We start from the raw sequence: 21,490 nt of genomic DNA, 5'->3' as shown, positions 1-21,490 counted from the left end.
ACTATCGAAACAATCTTGTGTCTTGCACACTTGATCGAGGAACCAACACGAATAAGCGTAAAACACCACAAAATCACGAAGAATATCAAGAAGGTCAGCGTCAATTATTATTGGATTCGGCCAAACCCCCGACCACGTTTACCACGCAGAACACTCCCACAAAGCATATACAGAAGAAACACGGCAGATTTACGGCGGGTGCTAGTTAATTATTTAAACAAGTAAAGTTGTCCGGTCTTTTTCTTTCCGGAATTAGACTTTCTTTACTCTCGCCTGATCAGTTGCTTTGTTCAATGCAAACTTCCCACAACACAAATTCCACCCAATAACACATATTAAACATTTACCCTCCCTCTGTCACCCTACCCCCCCCCTTCACACAAGAAATCATTGGCATTCCCCCCTGTGGTATCAATTTAAGCACGCCGAGGCTTTTGTTCTTCAGTGTTCTGTACTATTTAACCACCACACCCCTTCACAAACTAGCAAATTTCACACTAGAGCAATCTATGCACAATGCCTGGAGAAGAAATGGAGATAACGACCGATTTTGGTCATCCTGGATTTGGAGAAGATATTGACATTGATCTGGATTTCGCGGTCGGACAAGTTGATGAAGACCTAGAACTCGCAGATTTTGATCAAGTTCAAGAGATGCAAAATTTTAATACCGATACAAGAGACGAGTTGATGGCCGAAGGAGATGATGCCTCTTACGGCATGATTGATGCCGGTGATATTGATCATAACGAAGCAGCAACGACTGCTAACGATATCGAGATCGATCTAGGTGATCCTGATGAGAATATATGGCAACAAGACGTACCCCAAGATGGATCCTTCGAGACAGCTGCCGAAATCGACTATGTCGATAATACCAACGTCAGCAGCACTGACGTTGGAAATGTTGGCCAAGGCGAAGCTAGCTGGTTGGAAACACCCGCTTACTCAACTAGCCAACCCCATGAAGTAGAACAGCCCCAAGTCGATGCTAATGAAATCGCGATTACGGAAAGCTTACTTCAAGATGGTACGGCTCTTATTGATGGTGTAAACACCCAAGATTTCGGATTATCCAAAAATAAAGAAGACGACACAAAGACCCTTGGTAATAGTCATGATGACGAAAATAAGTCGGAAGTTCAAGCCTCAAATGTGGTTGATGAGCAACAAGATGATGCCCTAGATATCGGCATTCAAGTGCCCGCCGACCAAACCGTCACTGATGACCAAAGTGCACAAGGTCATAGTAATGAGGAGTTAGACAGAGGCGTTAGTCGAAGTCACTCTATCCATGAAACTTACGATGATGTCCAAGATCAAGCTAGCAACAATGAAGTACCCGAGGTTGGGTACATACAAGGCGATAGTGTCGAGCAAGAAGAGCAATCTGCTTCAGTCGTCTCACCTCATCAATCTGAGTTTGATGGAGAAGATGATGAACAAGCGAATCAACGCCGTTCGCCTAATTTTGGGGGTTCTGAACATCAGCTAGGTGGTGATTCATATACTCAGCCCACTAATGACCAAGATCCTGTTGATCAGGCCCCTGGAGAAGACGGGTCCCAAGCTCCCAACGCCGATGAAGTAAACGGTCAGTCAGTTGGTTACGACTCAGACGATGAGGGCCATGAAGCAGCAAGCGTTGGTGAGGACGGGGAAGCTTCTCACGCCGTCGTTCCCCACGTAGAACACCCCCTTTCTATTGCTACACGTCACGAGATGTTCATTTCATATGGTCAGACGGATTATAGGCTCTTTGCTAAGTCCAAAGATGATGATCCTAACCAATATTTTCTACGTGATATGTTCGCCTTGGAATTACCTCTCAGCAAGTTCTTAGCGAGTTTGCGCGAAGTTATTGCAGACGAAGTGTCGGTTCTCGATGAATTGGTGATGCATGTAGATGGATTGGGGCTGGAATTTTCCGAGGTATGTATCAACTATTGCCCTTATGCAGAATCGATCTAAGCTGACTTTTCTTTTTAGTCTTCGTCGAGTGATATGCTTGAAGATTTCACATTCGGTGATATCCTTAGTCTATATGACAAGCTCGTTAAGAATGACAATGCGGAGCAGGCACCAGATCTATATACGTATCTTATGGTAAGACCTCACTGCCACAAACGTCTTGTGGCACTTTTAGATAGTGCGAATGCTGGCCGCGGTCTTTCCGAAATCGCCGTTTATCGAGAAGCGACACCCGTCCACGATGACGACCAAGACCAACTTGGTGGTTATGATGATCAAGGTTCCTACGTCCAACCCGATGGTGAAGAAGGCGAGGAGCAGGATCACACCTCATACTCGCCACTTCGTAACGACGAAGATGAAGAGTTATGTGAAGAGGGTGACCATGTGGAAGATGAGAACGGGGAACAGCATGGTAATGCGGAAGAATTTGCGGATAATGAACCAAATTCGCCCTCGGCACATGCCTCAGTCGTAGGAGGCAATAATGAGGGATCGACCGAGCAAATCGAAAACGCCGAAGAGAACCATGAAGAAGACCACGAAGAAAACCCTGAGGAGAACACCGAAAAGGATAGCGGTGCAGACGCTGACGGAACTACGGCCGACGGTTTAATCGACTATTCTGATGACGAATTAGATCTTTCGTCGCTGAAGCAGGGTAATACTCAACCTTCTTTCAACACATCATTTCCCCTCCACTGCAGACAGACGAGTGATTGTCAATGCAACGCCTGCTTCGAGATTGATCTTGAAAGACTAGACGCAAGCTGGCGCCTTGATACTTCAAAACCAATATATACGAGCATTGGTTGTCAGACCTACTCGGCTCCTCAGCAAAACAAAGGACAACGCAACGCTTCCCTCCCCACACCTTCTCCAACAGAGAAGTCATTTCATATACTCGAGATCCGACCAACTAAAGATTTGAGGACATTGACTAACTCTAACCGATTTGAAGATCAACATACAAATGCGTCGCCGAACGACCATGCGCAAGAGACTCGTAAAGAGTCTGACGTCACGAACAAAACCGATGATGGCGATGTTGCCAACTCCGAGGCTACCAGTGCCACCGTAACCCTAAACGGCGATGACAACGACGAGATTGACTACTCGGACGATGACGGAGAGGAGTATACGAGCGCAAATGGTAACCCCTCCAATGACGGTCCATCTACCAACGGCTCGAGTGCAACGGCAACCCTCCAAGTACCGGTTGATGACGAAATTACTTGGGAGTCTGAAAATGAGGACGCCAGGAACGAACCTACTACAACTTCTAAGACAGCATCCAACACAGTGGCTAAGGGGACAGTACAAGTGTCACCGTCCTCTGGAAAACGCCCTAGGTCAGATACTGACTTTTTTGAGGATGAAATTGAACATAACGGTAAGCTACTAAACCACCATGTCATCATTTTTGATTGCTTGCTAACTTGTAGCAGATGTCAAGCGCCGTCGCCCCTCTTAATTTCTTACGAATACTTCCTACCTAACCCCCTTTTACCCTCGTCCTTTTTCTTTCGACGTACACCAACACATCCAATTGCACCACTAACGAGCTGATGTGGAATTTGCATACTTGCAATCAACTCACAGATGAATGATTTTCTTCCCCGCCGGGGTATAAACCAACTTCAGAATACTAACTATGTAGCTACGAGAGACCGGATAACGATTCTGGCTTCCCGGATGGTAAGTTTTCATTGGGAATGGGCACCTTGTAAAAGTCGCCAACAACAGTTTCCCTCACGAGACGAGACGACGGTGTTACCGACAACTTCTGCTTCTACCTCTACCTCTTTAATTTTCGTTTGATTTTCGGTGTTTTCTGATACCCACGGTGTTCAACGGCTATTCACACAGCAGGATAGGCGTACGCTGTGACCAGAAGATACTAGGACCCCGGATATGTTTAGGAGTTTCGGAAAAGGGAAAATTACAAATCTCCGGTCAAGGATATCATCAGGGGGGCGTTGCGGCGTGGTTACCTAGGTATTCATATCACGTGGTTGACCATAAAAGGGTGAGAATTTTATGTTATTGTTGCTTTTGGGCGGCGGAGATAGTAGTGGACGATAGCTTAGGCTAGGAGTAGAGTTAGATCTGTCCAGTCTGACTCTTTTAGCAAAGCTGACTAGACACGACGACGGACGTATTTGTGTATTGCTTTAGCTCGGTCGAGAAGTCCCCTACGAAGGAACCATTAGTAATGCGCCCGTCAATCTGGTAGCAATACACATTATGCTTTGCTTTTCAATTTGGTTTATGGATAATATTGAGTCTTGCATATACATTTCTATGTACCCAGCCATTTAATGAGAATTAAATACCTGGCTACGGATACATCTGGAGGGACATGCCACCATCGACACCCGATTTGGTCTAATTTGCGAATAAAAATCATTGTAAGCTACCCGCGTAAGTACTTGGCTAGACTATGAGTGGGGAGACTTCGTCATCTCTAATTTTGAGGCTGGCTTAGCGGTGCTTGTTAGCTTATGTAGTTTGTCGTATCTCACAAACAAACGTCTTCTTAGCCTGCTGTCAGCATGTTGTAGACATTTTGACATGGGTATTATTCTACGTAAGAGGCATGGAAGCACATCCTCTATCTTGTAATACGAGAATAGGATAGAAAACACGGTGTACTATGTACGACATTCATAAAATGGCATCGGCAGTTAACTATACCGATAGGACGCCAGACGCCAAATGGCGTTACAATTAATGAAAGAATCGATCGGATTAGTTGGTGATCAGCTGCCAGGAACGGGATAACAAGACAAAAAATTGCAAGGGAGCAGGGAATAGGGATGTTTTAGAATTCAGTACGATTCCCAAAGAAGAGTACGGTCGGAACCGTGTGTTACAGTACATAGGTACATCTATCTGTATACCCCTGGACGGATCACTGGGCAAGTCGAGGACCTTGCGTACGTGTTCTGCGGGTGCAAGGGGAGGCACAGCCTCATCATGGTGGGTCTTTTTGAACCTTTTAGGAGAATTGGACCAAATTCTTTTTTAGAGAAAGTTTTAAGATACGGCGAGGTACATTCAAGATCTTGCTTTGTACTCGATTTGAGTCTGTACATACATATGGACGTGTACATGTGTATACATAATGTAGTCTCTGTCTTTATTCATGTTCAAGTTTGAATTGTTTTTGATTTATGACACTATGAATATCGGTTTTCCCTCCTTTTGTCTATTCATTTTCTTTATAAACTTCGAATGTATGTCATGTATCTTATTTAGCAGGAAAAGTTTAACAAGAGGTTACGTAGATAGGTACCACTTAGACGATCGTTTTGTCAGGCTAAGTGCATACCAATGTTAAATTACGGGGCAAGAATTCCGTTTAGCGCATCTCTAATTCCAGTAAACGGACGATGATGTCCCTGTTCTACGGCAAAGCCGGGGTACTTGGCATGATTTAGCGCTCTCCTCTAGCGGTTAACCAACCTGACAATGATGTACCTTTCTGTACCTTATTGGAAACATCGAACCTCTGAAACCCTCCCACTTTACAGTACAGCTTGCAAGTACCAAGTAATTGCCGTTTCAATGTTCCTAGCAAGGAAAGCTTTCATACCTCCATATCCAGTCTCTCCTCCCATAACTAAAGTAGTGACCACGAGGCCAAAAAGTCCAACTCGAAATCTTAATCCCAACCTTACTTGGATTTTCTACATCTCCCTATCGCCAAATATCCTATTTCACCTATTTCGCACTTCCTACACATTCACAATACAATCATTCAAAAGTCACATACACACTCCCTCGTCTTGTTCCAACTTAGTGACCCACCCCCCAATGTACTTTACGGATTCCATCTACTACTAAGCGACGCTTTTTAAGTGCGACCGTCAGCCACCGGGCTTTTTTATTTGGACTGGGCGCGACCGATTCGAACGTTTCGTTTCTTTCGGGTATTCGTGGCATTTCTGCTGATCGAGGCGCATAACCAACACCTGACCTTGACCCAACATTTCGTTGTTACTGCTGCCCTCGCCAGGCGCGAGCTATCTATCTACGATTGCGACGAATCCATTTTTATTCTTCCCCGTTTCGACCATTTTCACGATACGCTGCGATAGGAATCGCAGCCCATAATCTACTTTCATGATGATGTTAGATGAAAAGTACGAATACCCCCTCGAAATCCGATGGTCGCTACCACCACTCGCGTGTCCTTTGATTATAATCAACATTGATGGCGATGTACTAATTTGGATTCCTTGATAGATACATCGGATTAGCATTAGCTATATCCTCAAGTTTAGCCATTGGTAAGTTCCATTGGGTCCGAATAGCCGAATACATCACGAGGGCATATAAACTAATGTTTTTCTCTTCCATAGGCACGAGTTTTGTAATAACAAAAAAGGTACCGCAATAAAGAAAAAATACCCGAGTCATCGTTCGATCATATATAAGGAAAATCCATTCTAATGCATAGTAGGGGTTAATACAATCGGAAGAAAAGCATGGCTTCTCCGGTGATGGCTTTATCTATCTTAGGAATCCATTATGGTGGGCTGGAATCGGAACTAGTTAGTCTTAACTACTAGAAACCATGCGATATACGGAATATGCTGATATAATTCATTATAGTGGTCATCGGAGAAATTTGCAACTTCGCCGCATACGCTTTCGCTCCGGCTATTCTAGTTACACCCCTCGGCGCTCTTTCCGTTCTCATCGGTGCTGTTCTAGGATCATACTTCTTGAAGGAAGAGCTGGGAACTCTGGGCAAGCTCGGTTGCGCTATCTGCCTGCTGGGCGCCATTATTATCGTTCTTCATGCGCCTCCCGATGAGGATATCAAGACTATCGACCACATTCTTGAACTTGCGCTTCGACCGGGTAAGTTGAGCTATAACGGATCGCGCCGTCCCATTGCCCAAACATCAACTAATAGGCGCCAGGTTTCCTTCTATATTGCGCCGTCGTAGCTATCTTCGCAGGTGTTATGATCTACAAGATTGCCCCTCTCCATGGCAAAAAGAACCCTCTGATCTATCTCTCGATTTGCTCCACCGTCGGTTCCGTTTCGGTCATGTCCGTAAAGGCCTTTGGCATTGCGCTTAAACTCACCTTCGCAGGAAATAACCAATTCGTTCACGCTTCGACATATGTCTTCATGGTCCTTACGGCACTTTGTATTCTCACCCAGATGAATTACTTTAACAAGGCACTCAGCCAATTTAGCACGCAAATGTAGGACGATCTAAAACTCGACAGACTACAGACGAAGCTAACCTTTTTTACAGAGTTAATCCTCTTTACTATGTGACATTCACTACCGCTACTCTTTGCGCCTCGTTTATCCTCTTCTCCGGGTTTAATACCACCGACGTCGTTAACACGCTCTCTCTCCTCTGTGGATTCCTTGTAACATTTACGGGTGTTTATCTGCTAAACCTTTCGCGACGTGATCCTAACGGGTTGAACATGTTGGCGGGGCAAAGCACTGATGCTACTGGTACGGACATGATCTCGAGTCTTCAAACTCGTCTTAGTATGCAAGCTCGACGCAGTACGGGCTCACGGATAAGCGTAGGAAGCCGAGGACATTCCGATAGAGAAGGTCTAATGCGATCTTACGACCTCGAACAACAAGTAGGTGAATACGGCCTCAACGATCTCACCGAAGATAGCGACGACGAATCTTCATCGAGGAGAAACGGTAGCCTACACCCCCCGAAAACCCACGAATCGATCGAGTTACAAAACCGAAAATCGTCTGAGCGATGAACGATGTCGGTATTCGTCGAAGATTAGCATATCTTAGAAATCCCCATCAACATCAAGACCGCATTGTATATTTTCTTATTCGACGATCTCCTTAACCGGGAGGCAGCATTAGAACGTTCAATCCCACAGGTGGACACGATTGATATCATGGACTTTACGTTGCTCGTTCCGAATCGGAACTTAGGGTGTATAATGGCAACGTATCTCTCTTCATTGACGGTGAGGTTTTATTTGGGATTCACCAAAGGAGTATAGAAGGGCAATATCATGTTTTAGGTTCTTGGTTGGGATTCCTCTCACTACCGTGGCGTTCCGGGGGGACTTGGGTTACTTTTGGAAGTACCTTTCCGGCACATTACGGCGTGGAATCGAGGGTTCCGATTCCGGTTCTTTTAAGGGATGCGAGAGACAGCAGCGAGCTGCTGATCCCCAATAACTGAAATTTTCGAGAGGAATTATCTGTTTGTCCTATTGTACGATTACCACGTGTGGAAGAGAGAATGATGTGCATGTCCTGTCTACATTGCTGTTAGGATGATCTGGGATGGATCGATGGGCGAATGGGAGGTTGAATTAATGGCATTATATGGATGCTGTTGAACTCCCCTCGGGCAGGACATTTAGGTACTTAGGTATGAATGGAGATAGTAAGTAGCTAAGGCACGTCATCTCCGTACCTTTATTCCCGTAGCGGCTTGAATTGTATCTGCAATAGTCTGATACTTGCGACTGAAAGCACAAACCACAGGTATTTGAGCAATGCAAGTCGCATACGCCATTACGTAGGTATCTTCCAACCAGAGTGATCGAACATGTCACTAGATGCATAACTAGAGATGGCATATCTTTACGTGTCGCGGAAACAATGTTTCACTTAATCATATTACGAATGACACATCACCAAAACGCCCCGATATTGTGACGATTGCTAAATTGCGGTCAACGACCGTCTAATAAACGTCGTTTCTAGCTAGCCTAGCATCGACGATAGAGAGCATTCCTAAGTTCCCGTTCCAGCAATGCAAATGATATGTTCAAAGACGCCGAAGAATTTTTTTCTCTTGCCCTCGAAGAATCAAGTATCCCTTCGTAAACATGTCATCCATCCATCCGTTCGTCCGTCCTTTCTTTCCTTGACTACCACCGTTTGGTTGAGGAGCCCAGCACCGGCTGCTCAAACCTATTCCTCAGCGGGAGCGGCCTCCTCACCACCTTCCTCGGCGGCACGAGCAGCCTCGGCCTGAGCCTGAATCTGGGCGGCCTTAGCGCCGTAGTCTTGGCTCATGGGCGTGACAATGCTAGACTCCTCCTTGGGCTCGATGATGGTGACGGCGTCAGGGAGAGACTTGGAGGGACCGGCCTTGCCCTCGGGGTCGGAGCCGCGCATGATCTTGACCTTGATACCGAGCACACCTTGACGGAGAAGGACGTGGCGGGTGGCGCTGTCAATGAAGTCGCGGGCGGGTTGACCAGAGTGGATCATGAAGCCGTCGGTGAACTTCATGGACTTGGCACGGGCAGCACGTAGCTTACCGGAGACGACGACCTCGCAACCCTTGGCGCCCGACTCCATAATAAAGCGTAGGACACCATAGCAGGCACGACGGACGGCGAGACCGTTGAGAAGCTTGTAGCGGAGAGACTCGCACTGGGCGACGGCGGACAAACCACGGTTCTGGACCTTGGCGGCGTACAGGGAGACGGAGTTCTCGGGGAACTTGAAGCGCTTCTGGATGAGGGAGGTCAACTCGCGGATGCGGCGGCCCTGCTCACCGAGGACTTCTTGGGTGTGTGTCGCGCGGATGATGATGTCGGTCACCGTGGGTGTGACGCGCACCTCGACGCCGGAGTAACCCTCCTCGGCCAGCTCGCGCTGGAAGAATTCGTTTAGCTCGGCGTAGAAGACACCATCGGCGACGAACTTTCTGCGCTTGGAACTGTTGAAGAAAGGATATTAGTAAATTGTTAATATTAGACGGGGAAATAATATGAAGGTATCGTGAAATATTTTATATTTTTGGCAGCCAACGAGGGGCAGTCGAGATACGTCGTAATTGGCGATAACAGAGTCGTTTTAATTGTTTGAATTGAAATATTAGTACTTACATTTGAGTACCCGGGACAGCCATCTTGACGGTTTAATCTGATGATTGACTGAAGAATTGGTCGTTGGGTTAGGAAGTTTGAGGAGAGGAAGTTCGTTTAGCTGCCGGGTTGGATTGAGGTGGCTCTCACGAAATTTCGGGTCGGTTGGTGGGATTGTTGCTTAGCAGTGGGTAGTGGGTGAATGCACTGGCAGTATTTTTGGCCCTGAATTTTTTCGGCTTAGGGTTCAGATTTGTGTGCTGTAAAGTTGAACGACTGATTAGATAAGAGAATTGTAGCGATGCGATGCGACCAAACAATCTAGAACCCACTTAACCTCGCATCCCAGTTTATATGGGCTCGTGCATGTGTACCTCTGTACCTCTGTACCGTTCAAATTGATAAATGAGGTGTGACGTCGGTATCAGCCACAATTATTTCCCCGATATGTGATACAAAGCTTCTTCAGCCTCGCCTTACATATGCAAACCTCATTCTGGTAAGGTAAGAGCGATACGTACTTAGGTATGTACAAGTTGACATGGGTCCCCGCTGCCCCGCCGCTAGAAACTTTAACTTTAGGTACATTTCAGCACGAACGAACAGTGGACAGTGGACTTAAACCGCTGGATTTGATTCACCTGATTAATGTGACCATCAAAACTTCTAACATATGATGCTTTACCAACTTGAAATACACCGTGGTGTGGTCCTTCAAGCTTTAATATTCTATTACCATCCAAAGAAATGTCCATGAAATCCACATTATCCATAATCATTCTCTAAGAAATCACTTGGCATCCCTTTCATCCACATCCACTGCACTGTAGTCGTTTTGAATCATCTTCCAACAATAAGCCTAGAAGGGCTCTCTCGGGCACCTGCGACTTTTCGCGTGCTTGTCTTATGCCTATTGCTACGCTGGACAAATGCGACAACACGTGCAACTCAACATTTGACTCTTCGAATGTAATTCTAGACTTTTACCGTTTTCAAGATGCATATTAAGAAGGTATATACTTCTTCCGCTTTCTCCGTTTCTTCAGGGATCATCGCTAATTCCACTCTGACAGATACCCAATGTTGATGCCATAAGAGGAGGCGAGAAACAATCAGGCGAACTACATCTTACAGAACATCATATCATATTCGTCTTCCCTAATATACTACCTGATGGTGTCCCGTCCCAACCGAATGCTCCCAAAGCCCGCGAATCTTACATTGCCTACCCCATTATCGCCAACTGTATCTTCCGACCATGTCCTAGCATAACGGGCCGACCCTCCGCAATAAGACTACGATGTCGTGATTTCACCTTTATAAACTTCGGTTTCCACGATGAAACGCACGCACGAGAGGCTTTCGAGTATATTCGAAACCGGACATGTCGGCTTGGGACAATAGAAAAGTTATATGCCTTCAGCTACCAACCCTTAAAGATAGAGAAACCATTCAACGGGTGGAATTTGTACGACCCGAGAGCCGAGTTTCGAAGGCAAGGTATTAGTACCAAATCTGTTGATAGAGGATGGAGGATCTCTCTAATCAATAAGGATTATACCTTTTCTCCGACATACCCCGGCATTCTCGTCGTTCCGTCTAAAATATCCGACAATGTTATTAAATACGCCGGCTCCTACCGATCTAGACAGCGCATACCCGTCCTTACCTATCTCCACTCCTTGAATAATTGCTCGATTACAAGAAGCTCTCAGCCCATGGTAGGGTTTAGAGGGAATCGCAGCATACAAGACGAGAAATTAGTCAGTGCATGCTTTTCTGCTTCGGCTACTGTTGAGTTTAATGGAATAGATGCTCCCGTGGTAGAAACAGCAGAACCGAGTCCGGCTTCAAGTCAAATAGATCTTCGAGGGGAAGGTATAGATTCGGAAACTTCGGATACCGAACATCTTGAAGATGAACTTATTGCTGGGAACGACGATAGTGTCGATTCGAATGACGGCAAGCGAAGGATATACGGCGCGCAACAGAGTAATCTTATTGTAGATGCTCGACCGACTATCAACGCTGTCGTAATGCAGGCTATGGGAAAGGGATCGGAGAATATGGAATATTATAAATTTGCCAAAAAGGCCTACTTGAATATCGAGAATATTCATGTTATGAGAGAGTCTCTAAATACTGTCATAGATGCTCTCAAAGATGGCGACATTTCTCGGCTTCCTCCGAATCGCGAATTATTGGCGAAGAGTGGTTGGCTTAAACATATTACCGGTATTCTCGATGGGTCAGCCCTGATCGCGCGTCAGGTGGGAATAAGGCATTCGCATGTCTTAATTCACTGTTCTGACGGATGGGATCGCACAAGCCAACTATCAGCCCTATCACAGCTGATGTTGGACCCTTATTATCGCACAATCGAAGGTTTCATTGTGTTAATTGAGAAGGACTGGTTATCATTTGGACACATGTTCCAACAACGTTCCGGTCCTCTCAATCACGAAAAATGGTTTGTTGTTGAACGGGATGCCTTGGCCGGTTCGGCGATACAACCGGGCGAATCGGATGGTCGTGCTGGTGAAGCTTTTGAAAACGCCCTTGCCAGTGCGAAGCGCTTTTTCAAGAGTCGCAATAACGAAAGTAACGCCGATTCGGATAACGATGGCGTCAGCTCGCCGCCCGATGAACCATCACAATCCAAGAAACCAGCTGCTGGCTCTCCAGAGGCTAACGAAGTCACCCGACCAAACGAGATATCCCCTGTTTTCCATCAATTCCTCGACGCTACCTATCAACTCCTACGGCAACATCCTAATCGCTTTGAGTTTAATGAACGATTTTTAAGGCGGCTTCTTTACCACCTCTACGCAGGACAGTATGGTACATTCCTATGGAATAACGAGAAAGCCCGAAAAGACTCCAATGCGACTGAAAGGACGAGGTCCGTATGGGACTATTTCTTATCTCGGAAACCCGAATTCGTTAACCGAGATTACGATGCTACGATCGACGACCGACAAAGTGGTCGAGAGAGACTCCTCTTTCCTAAACTGTCCGATGTGCGATGGTGGCACCAGCTTTTCGGAAGGACGGATGCGGAGATGAACGAGTATCTTGACTCAGCTGCGGCGAGAGATGAGAGGCTAGGGGGATACGCTTTAAGTGTCCCGACGTCTATGCCAGGTGCTTTCACTAACCCTCCTAGCAACGGGGATAGGAGATCGCCAAGGCCACCAAGCAGTCCCCAACCTGGCTTACCTATGAGTAAGAGTGTGCTGACTGGTGTAGAGTCAGCGCACGAAGCGTTAACACCTGAGCAAAGGGCAGTTAATAACCCAGCTAGCCTGAAGCATAGCGCTAGCGCCGATACACCTGGTGCTTTCGCGACAAACTTCGCTAAGATTAGAGACGGAGTCGCCGGTTTAGATATCGGGCGGGGGTTCTTCGGTCCTCCTAATGCTACAAATAATCATGTTAGCAATAACGATGCTAGTGCGAGTGGAAGCGGGAGAAAGGGAGAACAGGAACTGGCGGATATGTCGACGAGTAGTGAGAAAGGCTCCGTAGAAATGGGTTGAGACGATACGGTCTTAATCACGATAATGATCATGAGCATAAGAAGGGACAGCATGGATAACTTTGGACATTGGGCATTGTAAGAATTATTGTTTTATGCGTTATGAAAAGAGACACGTCGCCATTTAGCGACATTCAACCATGTAGTGTTGTCCTGCTAGTGAGTCTAGAAGTGGTACCGTGTAGCACAGGAATGGGGACGGTTAGCAGGTTTTCCGCTCTTGCGCTGCCTTGTCATGCTTTCTTTAGATAGGGGGGCCTACGGTGACTCAATATTTTCACTGCGATGTTAGAACCATAGCGGGAGTCATTCAACAGAAACCAGAAATCACAAGATTTTGCCTAGAATTTCGATTATGCCTAGCGAAGTGAACCCTCCGCTCTATCTAATGATTCAGGTGGTTTTTACCTAATCTCGGGCCACATCAACGACATCGTACGTCTGGTCTCCCTCCTTTTTGCCTCTAGTAGGTAAACAGTAAGCAGACGATCTTACTTTAAGCCTTCTAGCTTTACATCACTTTTTCTCGCTTTGATATCGATTCCCTTTGACCTTCGCTACGAACTATCTTCGCACCCGCCTTATAAGAAGACCTCAAGGTTCACCTCAAGCGTGCTAACAGGATACTTGAGTTCGAAGTTTTCTAGTACTGAGGGATGTAAAATGCCAAACTCGCCAATCCGCGCCGTCTTCCCGCCTAGACGAGCATACACAGCAGCCGCACGACCAGGGAAGAAAGTGGGCTCATCGTCGACGGGTTCAAGCCAATACCCATCGCGTTTCTGCGGGACGGGCTTGACTTCGAAGTCGATTTTCTTATTGGGGTTTTCGGTTAGTCCCTCCTCGTGTGTGAGGAAGGCTTGGCGGAGCATAGACATAACACGATCGAGTAGACCGTGGACTTCCTCGAAACCCGATGCCTTACCGTACCACGCGGCGGCGAAATGACGCTCGTTGCGGGCGCGACGCTCGGCATTTGGGTCCTTGAAGACTACGTCGGAGGTTTCGAAGACGCGGAAAGGTACGCTGTGACCTTTGTTCTCGCGGATGGTCTTGAGAAGACCCGGGATGAGGGATGTGCGGACTACTTGATATTCGGCGGTCTTGGGGTTGGCGAGGCGGACGGCGGTACGACCGTCGTCTTTGCGATTGAGCCAGGCGAAATTTTCGTCGTGGCTGCAGAGAATGAGGGGCATGACTTCGGACCAGCCCGACATAGCACATTCTTGGCGTACGATGTCAGCTAGCTTGTTCAGAGCTAGAGGCGCGCCGACGGTCTTGGTAACGGATATTCGGGGTAGTTTGTTGAAACCATATGCGATACCTAAGTCTTCCATGATATCACATCTTTGAAGGATGTCAGCGCGTGTCGGTGGTATCGTGACCTCGATTACACCCGTCGGATCTTGGCTTAAAGGCTTGGCGGTCAGAGCCATCTTTGTGAGAAGGTTGCAGATACTCTCTGCGGATTGGGAGAGGCCAAGGCAACCATTAAGGTAATCGATCTCGACGGTGGAAGTGCGTGATGATAGGTTAGGTGTTATTCGGGTTTGTCCGTTATGGTCGGATATAACCTTGACTGGCTCGACTGTGAAGGGTTCGGCGGCGTAGACAGAGAACATGGCTACTATCATATTGACGACGATCTCTAGCTTCGTCTTGTCTGTCGCTGTACACTCTATGAAGACGTTCTTACTGTTAAGTGTGATCTTCGAGTGGTCACTGTTGATAATGGGCGGCAGTGAGCAGACAACTCGGTTTGCGTCGTAAATAACAGGGTAGACAGGCTTATCCCGGACGATGTGTAGGTATCGGCCTAGATGCCTATCCTTGTCGTAGAACTCCATCAATTCCTCCCCGTTCATCTGTTTGGTCTGGTTGAGTGGTACGAAGCTGATATCCTTCGGCGGTCGTGCTTCGTATGTGAAGGGACCTTTGATAGTGTCTAGATCGTGAGTACCAATGGCGACCAAGGTACGTTGTCGGGCAAGATTTTGGTGTAACTTGTCTTGTAGGGCGATGAAGGAGTCATAGTTCTTCTGAGTGAACTTGACATTGCGCAAGATCGCGCCACCAACCAACGGCCGCACCTTCATAGTATCCTCGAGAACGGTAATGGTTTGTAGATCGCCGCTCGCTGGTTGGACTAGTCGGAAGTTAGGCGTGGGTTGTTTTCCCCGGAAGATATTAAGCATAAGGGCAATGCCCTCGAAGCAGAGCATGTCATATCGGTTGGCGGGGATTTCGATTTTTAGTTGGGGAGGTTCTTGGACGCCATTTACGATAGGTCTCTCCTCATTCTCGGTATCCTCATCCAACTCAATGCCAAATTCGAAGCAGAGTTCCTCAAACTCGGGAGTCGTGTACCTAGATGATCGTGAGGTTAGCGGGGTGATTTCAGGGTCGTTTTAGAACAAATGCCCACGTACTTTTGACCTAGGGCCTCGAAGAGGTCATATTTATCAACTGATATGGTAGGCATGTCGATATCTTACCCTTAGAAGGGTTGAGAAGAACCTATTTGCCGAAGAGGTTTGCGCAATTCGTGGTTGAAGGGAGTTGGGATCAATTTGAGTCACTCGCGATTTCAGAAAATCGATTGGGTTGCACGCTGTTCTTACTTTAACCCCACCATGAATTTACGCAGTAGTGGGTTAAATGATTCTTCGAGTACAGGGGTTAAAGCTTATCACGGTACGTATCCCATTTGATTATGTCATCTTTGCTTTAGGTATACAAGTGTACTTATACTTGTACAATATTGGAGGCGAACAGATTCATGTATTTCCACTTATAAAAGCCACACCCGAATCCATTGTGATACTGGCTGGGCTTCACAGTATCTTTATTCTTGCCAAGAGAGCAATAAAGACTCATCTGAACTTTATGAACGTCCTTGTATAATCTCGTTTCTTTCCAATATTGAAGTTAATAAATAATGCATGACAGTTACACGCCTATACTTCTATACTATAAAAATTCATCAACTCATCGCCAAATAATTTTGAAGGATATCGGGAAATGGGTAGAAGAAAATAATGTATTTTTAGTAATGCCACAAACCGATACTGGTATTGTATTGTACAAATCATATTGTGATAGCTCATAAGCACAGCACAAGGTCACACTTATCTGATAGATGACCTTTTCTTCACCAAAGAAGGATAGACGGTTTGAAATTGGGCCAATCAGATGTCTATATCTAGATTTTCCTCGTTTCGTTCCGCAAGCCAGGTTTTACTCGAAGTCGTCAGATAATATAAATCGCCCGTCCAACTGTATTGGAGCTCCGGAGTGACATCACAGCCTGCTTCTTGACCTCACAAGCTAGAAATTTGAAGATACCTTCGTTTGACTTCCTAAATAAACCGAGCGAAGAATATGTTTATTTTAAAAGAATGACAATTCAACTAGTTCCTCATAATTTTAACTTCCTCGGATATAATAAAGAAATCGAGGAATATGAATAGTCTAGCAACTATTGAACGAAGCTGATAAAGTTAAGAAAATTCAGGGGTGCATAACAAAATCTTTGGTACTTGCAATAGGTACCAGCCCGAAGCGGGGAAGTGCATGTATGTAATGATGGAAGGACCAGACTCAGAGTAAAGTAGTGTAAAGTGTGGGGCAATCGTGGCAGAGATTTCCCTTGTCTCCCTTTGAAATGTCCCTGATGATGTCCACGGGTACCTTTGTAGGTGTTAGTAGGTGCCTAAGCCACATGTTTTTAGGGCCACCTAGGTAGCTTTGTGGAAGGCAACAGCCCCCTTGTTATCTCACAAGCCAAGCCAAGCCAACCAAACCCAAATAAAAGCCAAGCCCATCTCAGGTATGATAGATAATAGGAAAGTACCTAAGCTTCAGCCCGCGTTAAACCTATTTCCACCAAAAGCAACTTTCTTTCTTGATCACAACAGAATCCACCCACCAAAAGCGAACCTCACTGATGATACCCCTCGATGATCTAATCTTGAAGAACAAATCCACGACGAAGAGACTTCTTGTGTAGATACGATAGATAAAAAAAAAAACTATCTTCCTCTACGCGTCTAATATTATTTCTCTCTCTTCTTTTCTATTCTTTGGTTTCGGAGTACGAGCGAACGTCGATCTTTGTCCGGCCGGCCCCATTCTGCTCTCTCTCCCACCCCCCCAAAAGTCGCCAAATTGACCCGACATCGACCTAACTCATTGCATCACTCCACCAAACCAACCCACGCGATCAGCAGCGCACCCAGTCGACTTTCATTTTCCGACTTCAACCTCTACTAGAACCCCTCATATCTACTACTGCATAACCATACCTCATCATGGCTGACGCGCCAAATGCGAATGATGAGCTTTACCCCATCGCTGTTCTCATAGATGAACTAAAGGTAAGGCGGTGACCCAACCAACACGCTAGTACGTCAACCCTGAACCACTGACTTTGTTTTTCTTCTAGCACGACGATGTCCTACTCCGATTGAACGCCATCCACCGTCTATCGACAATTGCGCTCGCTTTAGGTGCCGAGCGCACTCGTGACGAACTCATTCCCTTTTTAGATGGTTAGTTTAGCGATTTCTGCCTTGGAAACAATAACATAGGTCTAATATTACTATCAGAGTCTGTCGAGGATGAGGATGAAGTTCTCGTCGCCCTAAGTGAGGAGCTAGGAAGCTTCATCGAATACGTTGGTGGTCCTCAATATGGCCATGTCCTCCTTTCCCCTCTTGAGAACCTCGCTGCCATCGAAGAACCCGTCGTTCGGGATAAGGTCCGTCTAAATCACATATCAAAATACATACCGCCATCTACTAACTATTGTTTCTTTGCAGGCTGTCGAGTCCCTTAACAAGATTTGCAACGATCTATCGCCTCAACAAGTCGAAGAATACTTCATCCCACTTACCATCCGACTTTCCAAGGCAGACTGGTTCACATCTAAAGTATCTGGATGTGGCCTTTTCACAACCCCTTACAAGAAGGTATCCCCGCCTGTCCAAGAACAGCTTCGCCAACAATTTGGTCAACTCGTACACGATGAGACACCTATGGTACGAAGACAATCCGCTACCAACATGTCCAAGTTCGTCAAGGAAATGCCCGCGGCTATCGTAGTCGAAGAAATGATACCCCTTTTCCAGCATCTCGCGCAAGATGATCAAGATAGTGTGCGATTATTGACGGTGGAAATCCTTATCTCTATTGCCGAAGTCGTACCTAAGGAACAACAAGGCAGCCACGGTGTCTTACTTACATCGTTACGAAACTTGATAGAGGATAAGAGCTGGAGGGTTCGATATATGATCGCCGATAGGTTCGAGAAGGTATGCGCTGTCACTTCGCGTCTTAGCCGACAGAAACTAACAACAAATTATAGATCGCGAAGGCTGTGGATGAAGAGGTGGTCTCTCGAGACCTAGTACCTGCGTTTGTCAAATTGTTGAAGGATAACGAAGCAGAAGTCCGAACTGCTATCGCCGGACAAATCCCTGGTTTCTGCAACTTGCTCGACAGGACTACTCTCCTTAACGAAATCATGAGCTCCATCGAGGACCTTGTTTCTGACACCTCTCAGCATGTCCGTGCTGCCCTAGGAACGCAAATCAGTGGTCTAGCACCAATTCTAGGCAAGCAAGAGTAAGTCGAAGCTACTTTACCTCGGCTCTCTAACTCCGATGACTAATCTGATATTCTCTAGGACTATTGATCATCTTCTCCCTATGTTCTTGCAGATGTTGAAGGATGAATTCCCCGAGGTCCGCCTACATATCATCTCGAAGCTCGAGTTGGTCAACCAAGGTATTTATCTATGACACATCAAGAGGTATGTGGTACTAACATTCTTTAGTTATCGGCATCGATCTTCTCTCTCAATCCCTTCTACCCGCAATCGTACAGCTCGCGGAAGACAAGCAATGGAGAGTACGACTTGCTATTATCGAGTATATTCCTCTCCTCGCGAGTCAGCTCGGAGTTAAGTTCTTCGATGATAAGTTGAGCACGCTATGCATGGGTTGGCTTGGGGACACTGTCTTCTCTATTCGCGAAGCAGCAACTCACAACCTAAAGAAGCTCACCGAAGTCTTCGGCGTTGAGTGGGCGAGTCAAACAATCATCCCTAAGGTGATGGCCATGGGCACTCATCCTAACTATCTCTACCGCATGACAACATGCTTTGCAATCTCGGTAAGTAATCTTGCTACACCTAGAATTAATACGAATCCTAATCAATCATAGACTCTGGCTACTGTCGTTAGCCTGGATGTTATCGGAAACTCTATTCTTCCTATGTTAGAAAAACTAGTTGAGGATGATATCCCTAACATCCGTTTTAACGTGGCGAAGACATACTCGGTACTTATCGATGTCCTAAAACGACTTCCAGAAGAGGGTACTATCTACAGCTTAGAAAAGGCCGGAACGACACCCACTACACCATCTCCTCGTGCCACTGAACTGATCCAGCAACGCCTTCTTCCAAATCTGGAGAAGCTACAAAAGGATGATGATGTGGATGTTCGTTACTTTGCTACCACCGCAGTAGCGGGCATTCCGGGAATGTCTGGAGAACCTATGAATACATCGCCGTAGATGAATCATAAAAAAGAGAAATCTTCCCACCATACGGCCAGGTATTAGAGTGTCTTAGTTGCACCTCTCGCGAGATAGCCATCCCGAATTGTCTAAACGCCTATTCGTCGAAAGGGGGTCCCTTGAAGAACCTTAGATTTCGAGGGTTCGTAGAGTAGAAGACGTATGGTAAAAGGGAGGCACGCACACGGTCATGACATGCATTTTTTGGAGGTTTTGTGTTCTACTCGGCATTAAGAAACCCCCTTTTGTAAGGGACTTGGAAGTTGTACAAGCTCCTATAGAGGATGAAAGGGCCAAAAGCCCCAAAAGGTGCTATCAAATGAATGCCCGACAGAATGATTGTCTGGTAATTGTAAGATAAAAAAGACGAAAAAAACATGAGTTTAATAGATCTCGATCAAATAGTGTTGTGGTGTCTGACTTGCATTTTGTTGTGATTTTACTATAATTTTACTAATTGAGGGTATCTTGTTTTCATCTAGCCTAACCCACGCCTACATCCCATGGAAGTAACCAATTGTTAGCTTCCAGCATTTCTGACTTTTCTAAAACATATACTGCTAATGGTTTGCCCCTTGACACCACCAAAGTTGAAAGTGGGATATTCGATCCTACCAACCTCTTCGAAACGCCACTCCCTTGTCTCGTCATCCCGAGAGCCTTCAAACCAACTCAGTAACTCGGCCTCGGTCCAATTGCAACTAGTAACGAGGAATAAACCACCGTCGCCGCGTACAAGCGGTATTATTTTCTCTCGATAAGACTCACTTACCCGACGGCCGGTCGTGGGGTCAGTTTCGGAGGATAATGATATAGCATCAAAAGTCCCTTTATCTAGGACGACATCCCAGCCTTTTCCAGCGCTTAAAAGGGCAGATGAAGGTGTTCGTAGGATATCGTGTTCGGCAAACTCGATTGGTTCTGCCTCGTTGTTAAGTCCTTCCTCTGATTCATCGGCGAGCTTCTTCCGGGACTCTGCGATGCGACGCGCGAATTCTACGCTTTGACGGGAGTAATCTACGCCTAGCATACGCCCTGTCCATCCCGCATCGCGTAGACCGAAGAGCAGGGATCCGTTACCTGTGCCTAGGTCTAGGAATGTGGTTTTGTTCGGGGAGGAATCGAGGCCGAGATCGAGGGAGTGTGGAGGGTCGGATAGGAAGTCGATGAGTTTGGATTCGGCGTCGGAATCGTCAAACCATACGGTACCAATGTCGGAGGGGTTGTGGGTGTGGTTTGTTATTTCGGCTGTGTAGAGGTTGTCCCAACTTCAGGGGGTTAGATTCGGTGGTTTGCAGGATGGGGGGGAGAAAGGAGGGGAGGTAGAGCGTACTATTCTTTGGTGCCCAGCTCTGAGGGCTCGAGATGTGTTGGTCCGGACATTATGGGATTATCGGCCTTTTCGTTGGAATTAGATGGCTTATAATGGGCCTATTATTTTCTAAGTTGGTGTGAGAACAACATGTTCAATCATAAGGCTATATTTTAGACCCCATTGTGATTTGATTTACACGATAATCACAGCGTTCAACTTTGAGAAGGTGGGAAGTC

At 46.3% G+C, this 21,490-nt stretch overlaps 7 protein-coding genes across 7 annotated transcripts; 4 read left to right on the top strand and 3 right to left on the bottom strand.

The window, feature by feature from the left end:
• Positions 1-516: 516 nt before the first annotated feature.
• On the top strand, positions 517-3,445 carry F4822DRAFT_433070 (uncharacterized protein; the record flags this gene model as incomplete). The annotated part of the gene is made up of 3 exons (XM_051461773.1): positions 517-1,932; positions 1,990-3,364; positions 3,420-3,445. 3 exons carry the CDS (start codon positions 517-519, stop codon positions 3,443-3,445), a joined length of 2,817 nt encoding a protein of 938 aa, XP_051310300.1.
• A 2,657-nt stretch (positions 3,446-6,102) lies between these two features.
• F4822DRAFT_433069 (DUF803-domain-containing protein) lies at positions 6,103-7,734 on the top strand (the record flags this gene model as incomplete). Its single annotated transcript, XM_051461772.1, has 7 exons — positions 6,103-6,164; positions 6,223-6,266; positions 6,339-6,349; positions 6,440-6,530; positions 6,592-6,843; positions 6,906-7,197; positions 7,251-7,734. 7 exons carry the CDS (start codon positions 6,103-6,105, stop codon positions 7,732-7,734), a joined length of 1,236 nt encoding a protein of 411 aa, XP_051310299.1.
• A 1,011-nt stretch (positions 7,735-8,745) lies between these two features.
• On the bottom strand, positions 8,746-10,147 carry F4822DRAFT_366068 (ribosomal protein S3). The gene is made up of 2 exons (XM_051456181.1): positions 9,841-10,147; positions 8,746-9,671 (listed from the first exon to the last, which is right to left on the bottom strand). The coding sequence occupies exons 1-2, from the start codon at positions 9,861-9,863 to the stop codon at positions 8,915-8,917; spliced, it is 780 nt and encodes a 259-aa protein (XP_051310298.1). The 5' UTR covers positions 9,864-10,147; the 3' UTR covers positions 8,746-8,914.
• Positions 10,148-10,405: 258 nt separating this feature from the next.
• On the top strand, positions 10,406-13,716 carry F4822DRAFT_415490 (phosphatases II). Its single transcript, XM_051459233.1, has 2 exons — positions 10,406-10,831; positions 10,893-13,716. Exons 1-2 carry the CDS (start codon positions 10,817-10,819, stop codon positions 13,356-13,358), a joined length of 2,481 nt encoding a protein of 826 aa, XP_051310297.1. The 5' UTR covers positions 10,406-10,816; the 3' UTR covers positions 13,359-13,716.
• On the bottom strand, positions 13,693-15,985 carry F4822DRAFT_415489 (phenylalanyl-tRNA synthetase beta chain). The gene is made up of 2 exons (XM_051459232.1): positions 15,787-15,985; positions 13,693-15,724 (listed from the first exon to the last, which is right to left on the bottom strand). The coding sequence occupies exons 1-2, from the start codon at positions 15,837-15,839 to the stop codon at positions 13,939-13,941; spliced, it is 1,839 nt and encodes a 612-aa protein (XP_051310296.1). The 5' UTR covers positions 15,840-15,985; the 3' UTR covers positions 13,693-13,938.
• A 1,223-nt stretch (positions 15,986-17,208) lies between these two features.
• Positions 17,209-20,344, top strand: F4822DRAFT_415487 (armadillo-type protein). The gene is made up of 8 exons (XM_051459231.1): positions 17,209-17,733; positions 17,802-17,907; positions 17,965-18,116; positions 18,178-18,669; positions 18,723-18,982; positions 19,044-19,144; positions 19,194-19,531; positions 19,583-20,344. Exons 1-8 carry the CDS (start codon positions 17,668-17,670, stop codon positions 19,934-19,936), a joined length of 1,869 nt encoding a protein of 622 aa, XP_051310295.1. The 5' UTR covers positions 17,209-17,667; the 3' UTR covers positions 19,937-20,344.
• F4822DRAFT_415486 (putative S-adenosylmethionine-dependent methyltransferase of the seven beta-strand family) lies at positions 20,280-21,485 on the bottom strand. Its single transcript, XM_051459230.1, has 2 exons — positions 21,273-21,485; positions 20,280-21,207 (listed from the first exon to the last, which is right to left on the bottom strand). Exons 1-2 carry the CDS (start codon positions 21,320-21,322, stop codon positions 20,460-20,462), a joined length of 798 nt encoding a protein of 265 aa, XP_051310294.1. The 5' UTR covers positions 21,323-21,485; the 3' UTR covers positions 20,280-20,459.
• Positions 21,486-21,490: the final 5 nt, after the last annotated feature.

The sequence above is a fragment of the Hypoxylon trugodes genome, assembly GCF_022578975.1.
Source record: "Hypoxylon trugodes strain CBS 135444 unplaced genomic scaffold F4822scaffold_9, whole genome shotgun sequence".
In the NCBI taxonomy this organism is placed as follows: domain Eukaryota; kingdom Fungi; phylum Ascomycota; class Sordariomycetes; order Xylariales; family Hypoxylaceae; genus Hypoxylon; species Hypoxylon trugodes.
Note: the sequence above shows the minus strand (reverse complement) of the source record. Positions and strands in the feature narration are given on the sequence as shown.

Coding starts and splice junctions, on each gene's coding strand:
- F4822DRAFT_415489 (XM_051459232.1), bottom strand. CDS start 15,839: ATGCCTACCATATCAGTTGATAAATATGACCTCTTCGAGGCCCTAGGT. Junction 15,725..15,786: donor TTCGAGGCCCTAGGTCAAAA/GTACGTGGGCAT, acceptor ACGATCATCTAG/GTACACGACTCCCGAGTTTG.
- F4822DRAFT_415486 (XM_051459230.1), bottom strand. CDS start 21,322: ATGTCCGGACCAACACATCTCGAGCCCTCAGAGCTGGGCACCAAAGAA. Junction 21,208..21,272: donor GAGCTGGGCACCAAAGAATA/GTACGCTCTACC, acceptor AACCCCCTGAAG/TTGGGACAACCTCTACACAG.
- F4822DRAFT_366068 (XM_051456181.1), bottom strand. CDS start 9,863: ATGGCTGTCCCGGGTACTCAAAT. Junction 9,672..9,840: donor GCTGTCCCGGGTACTCAAAT/GTAAGTACTAAT, acceptor TTTCTTCAACAG/TTCCAAGCGCAGAAAGTTCG.
- F4822DRAFT_415487 (XM_051459231.1), top strand. CDS start 17,668: ATGGCTGACGCGCCAAATGCGAATGATGAGCTTTACCCCATCGCTGTT. Junction 18,117..18,177: donor AACCCGTCGTTCGGGATAAG/GTCCGTCTAAAT, acceptor GTTTCTTTGCAG/GCTGTCGAGTCCCTTAACAA. Junction 18,670..18,722: donor TCGCCGATAGGTTCGAGAAG/GTATGCGCTGTC, acceptor AACAAATTATAG/ATCGCGAAGGCTGTGGATGA.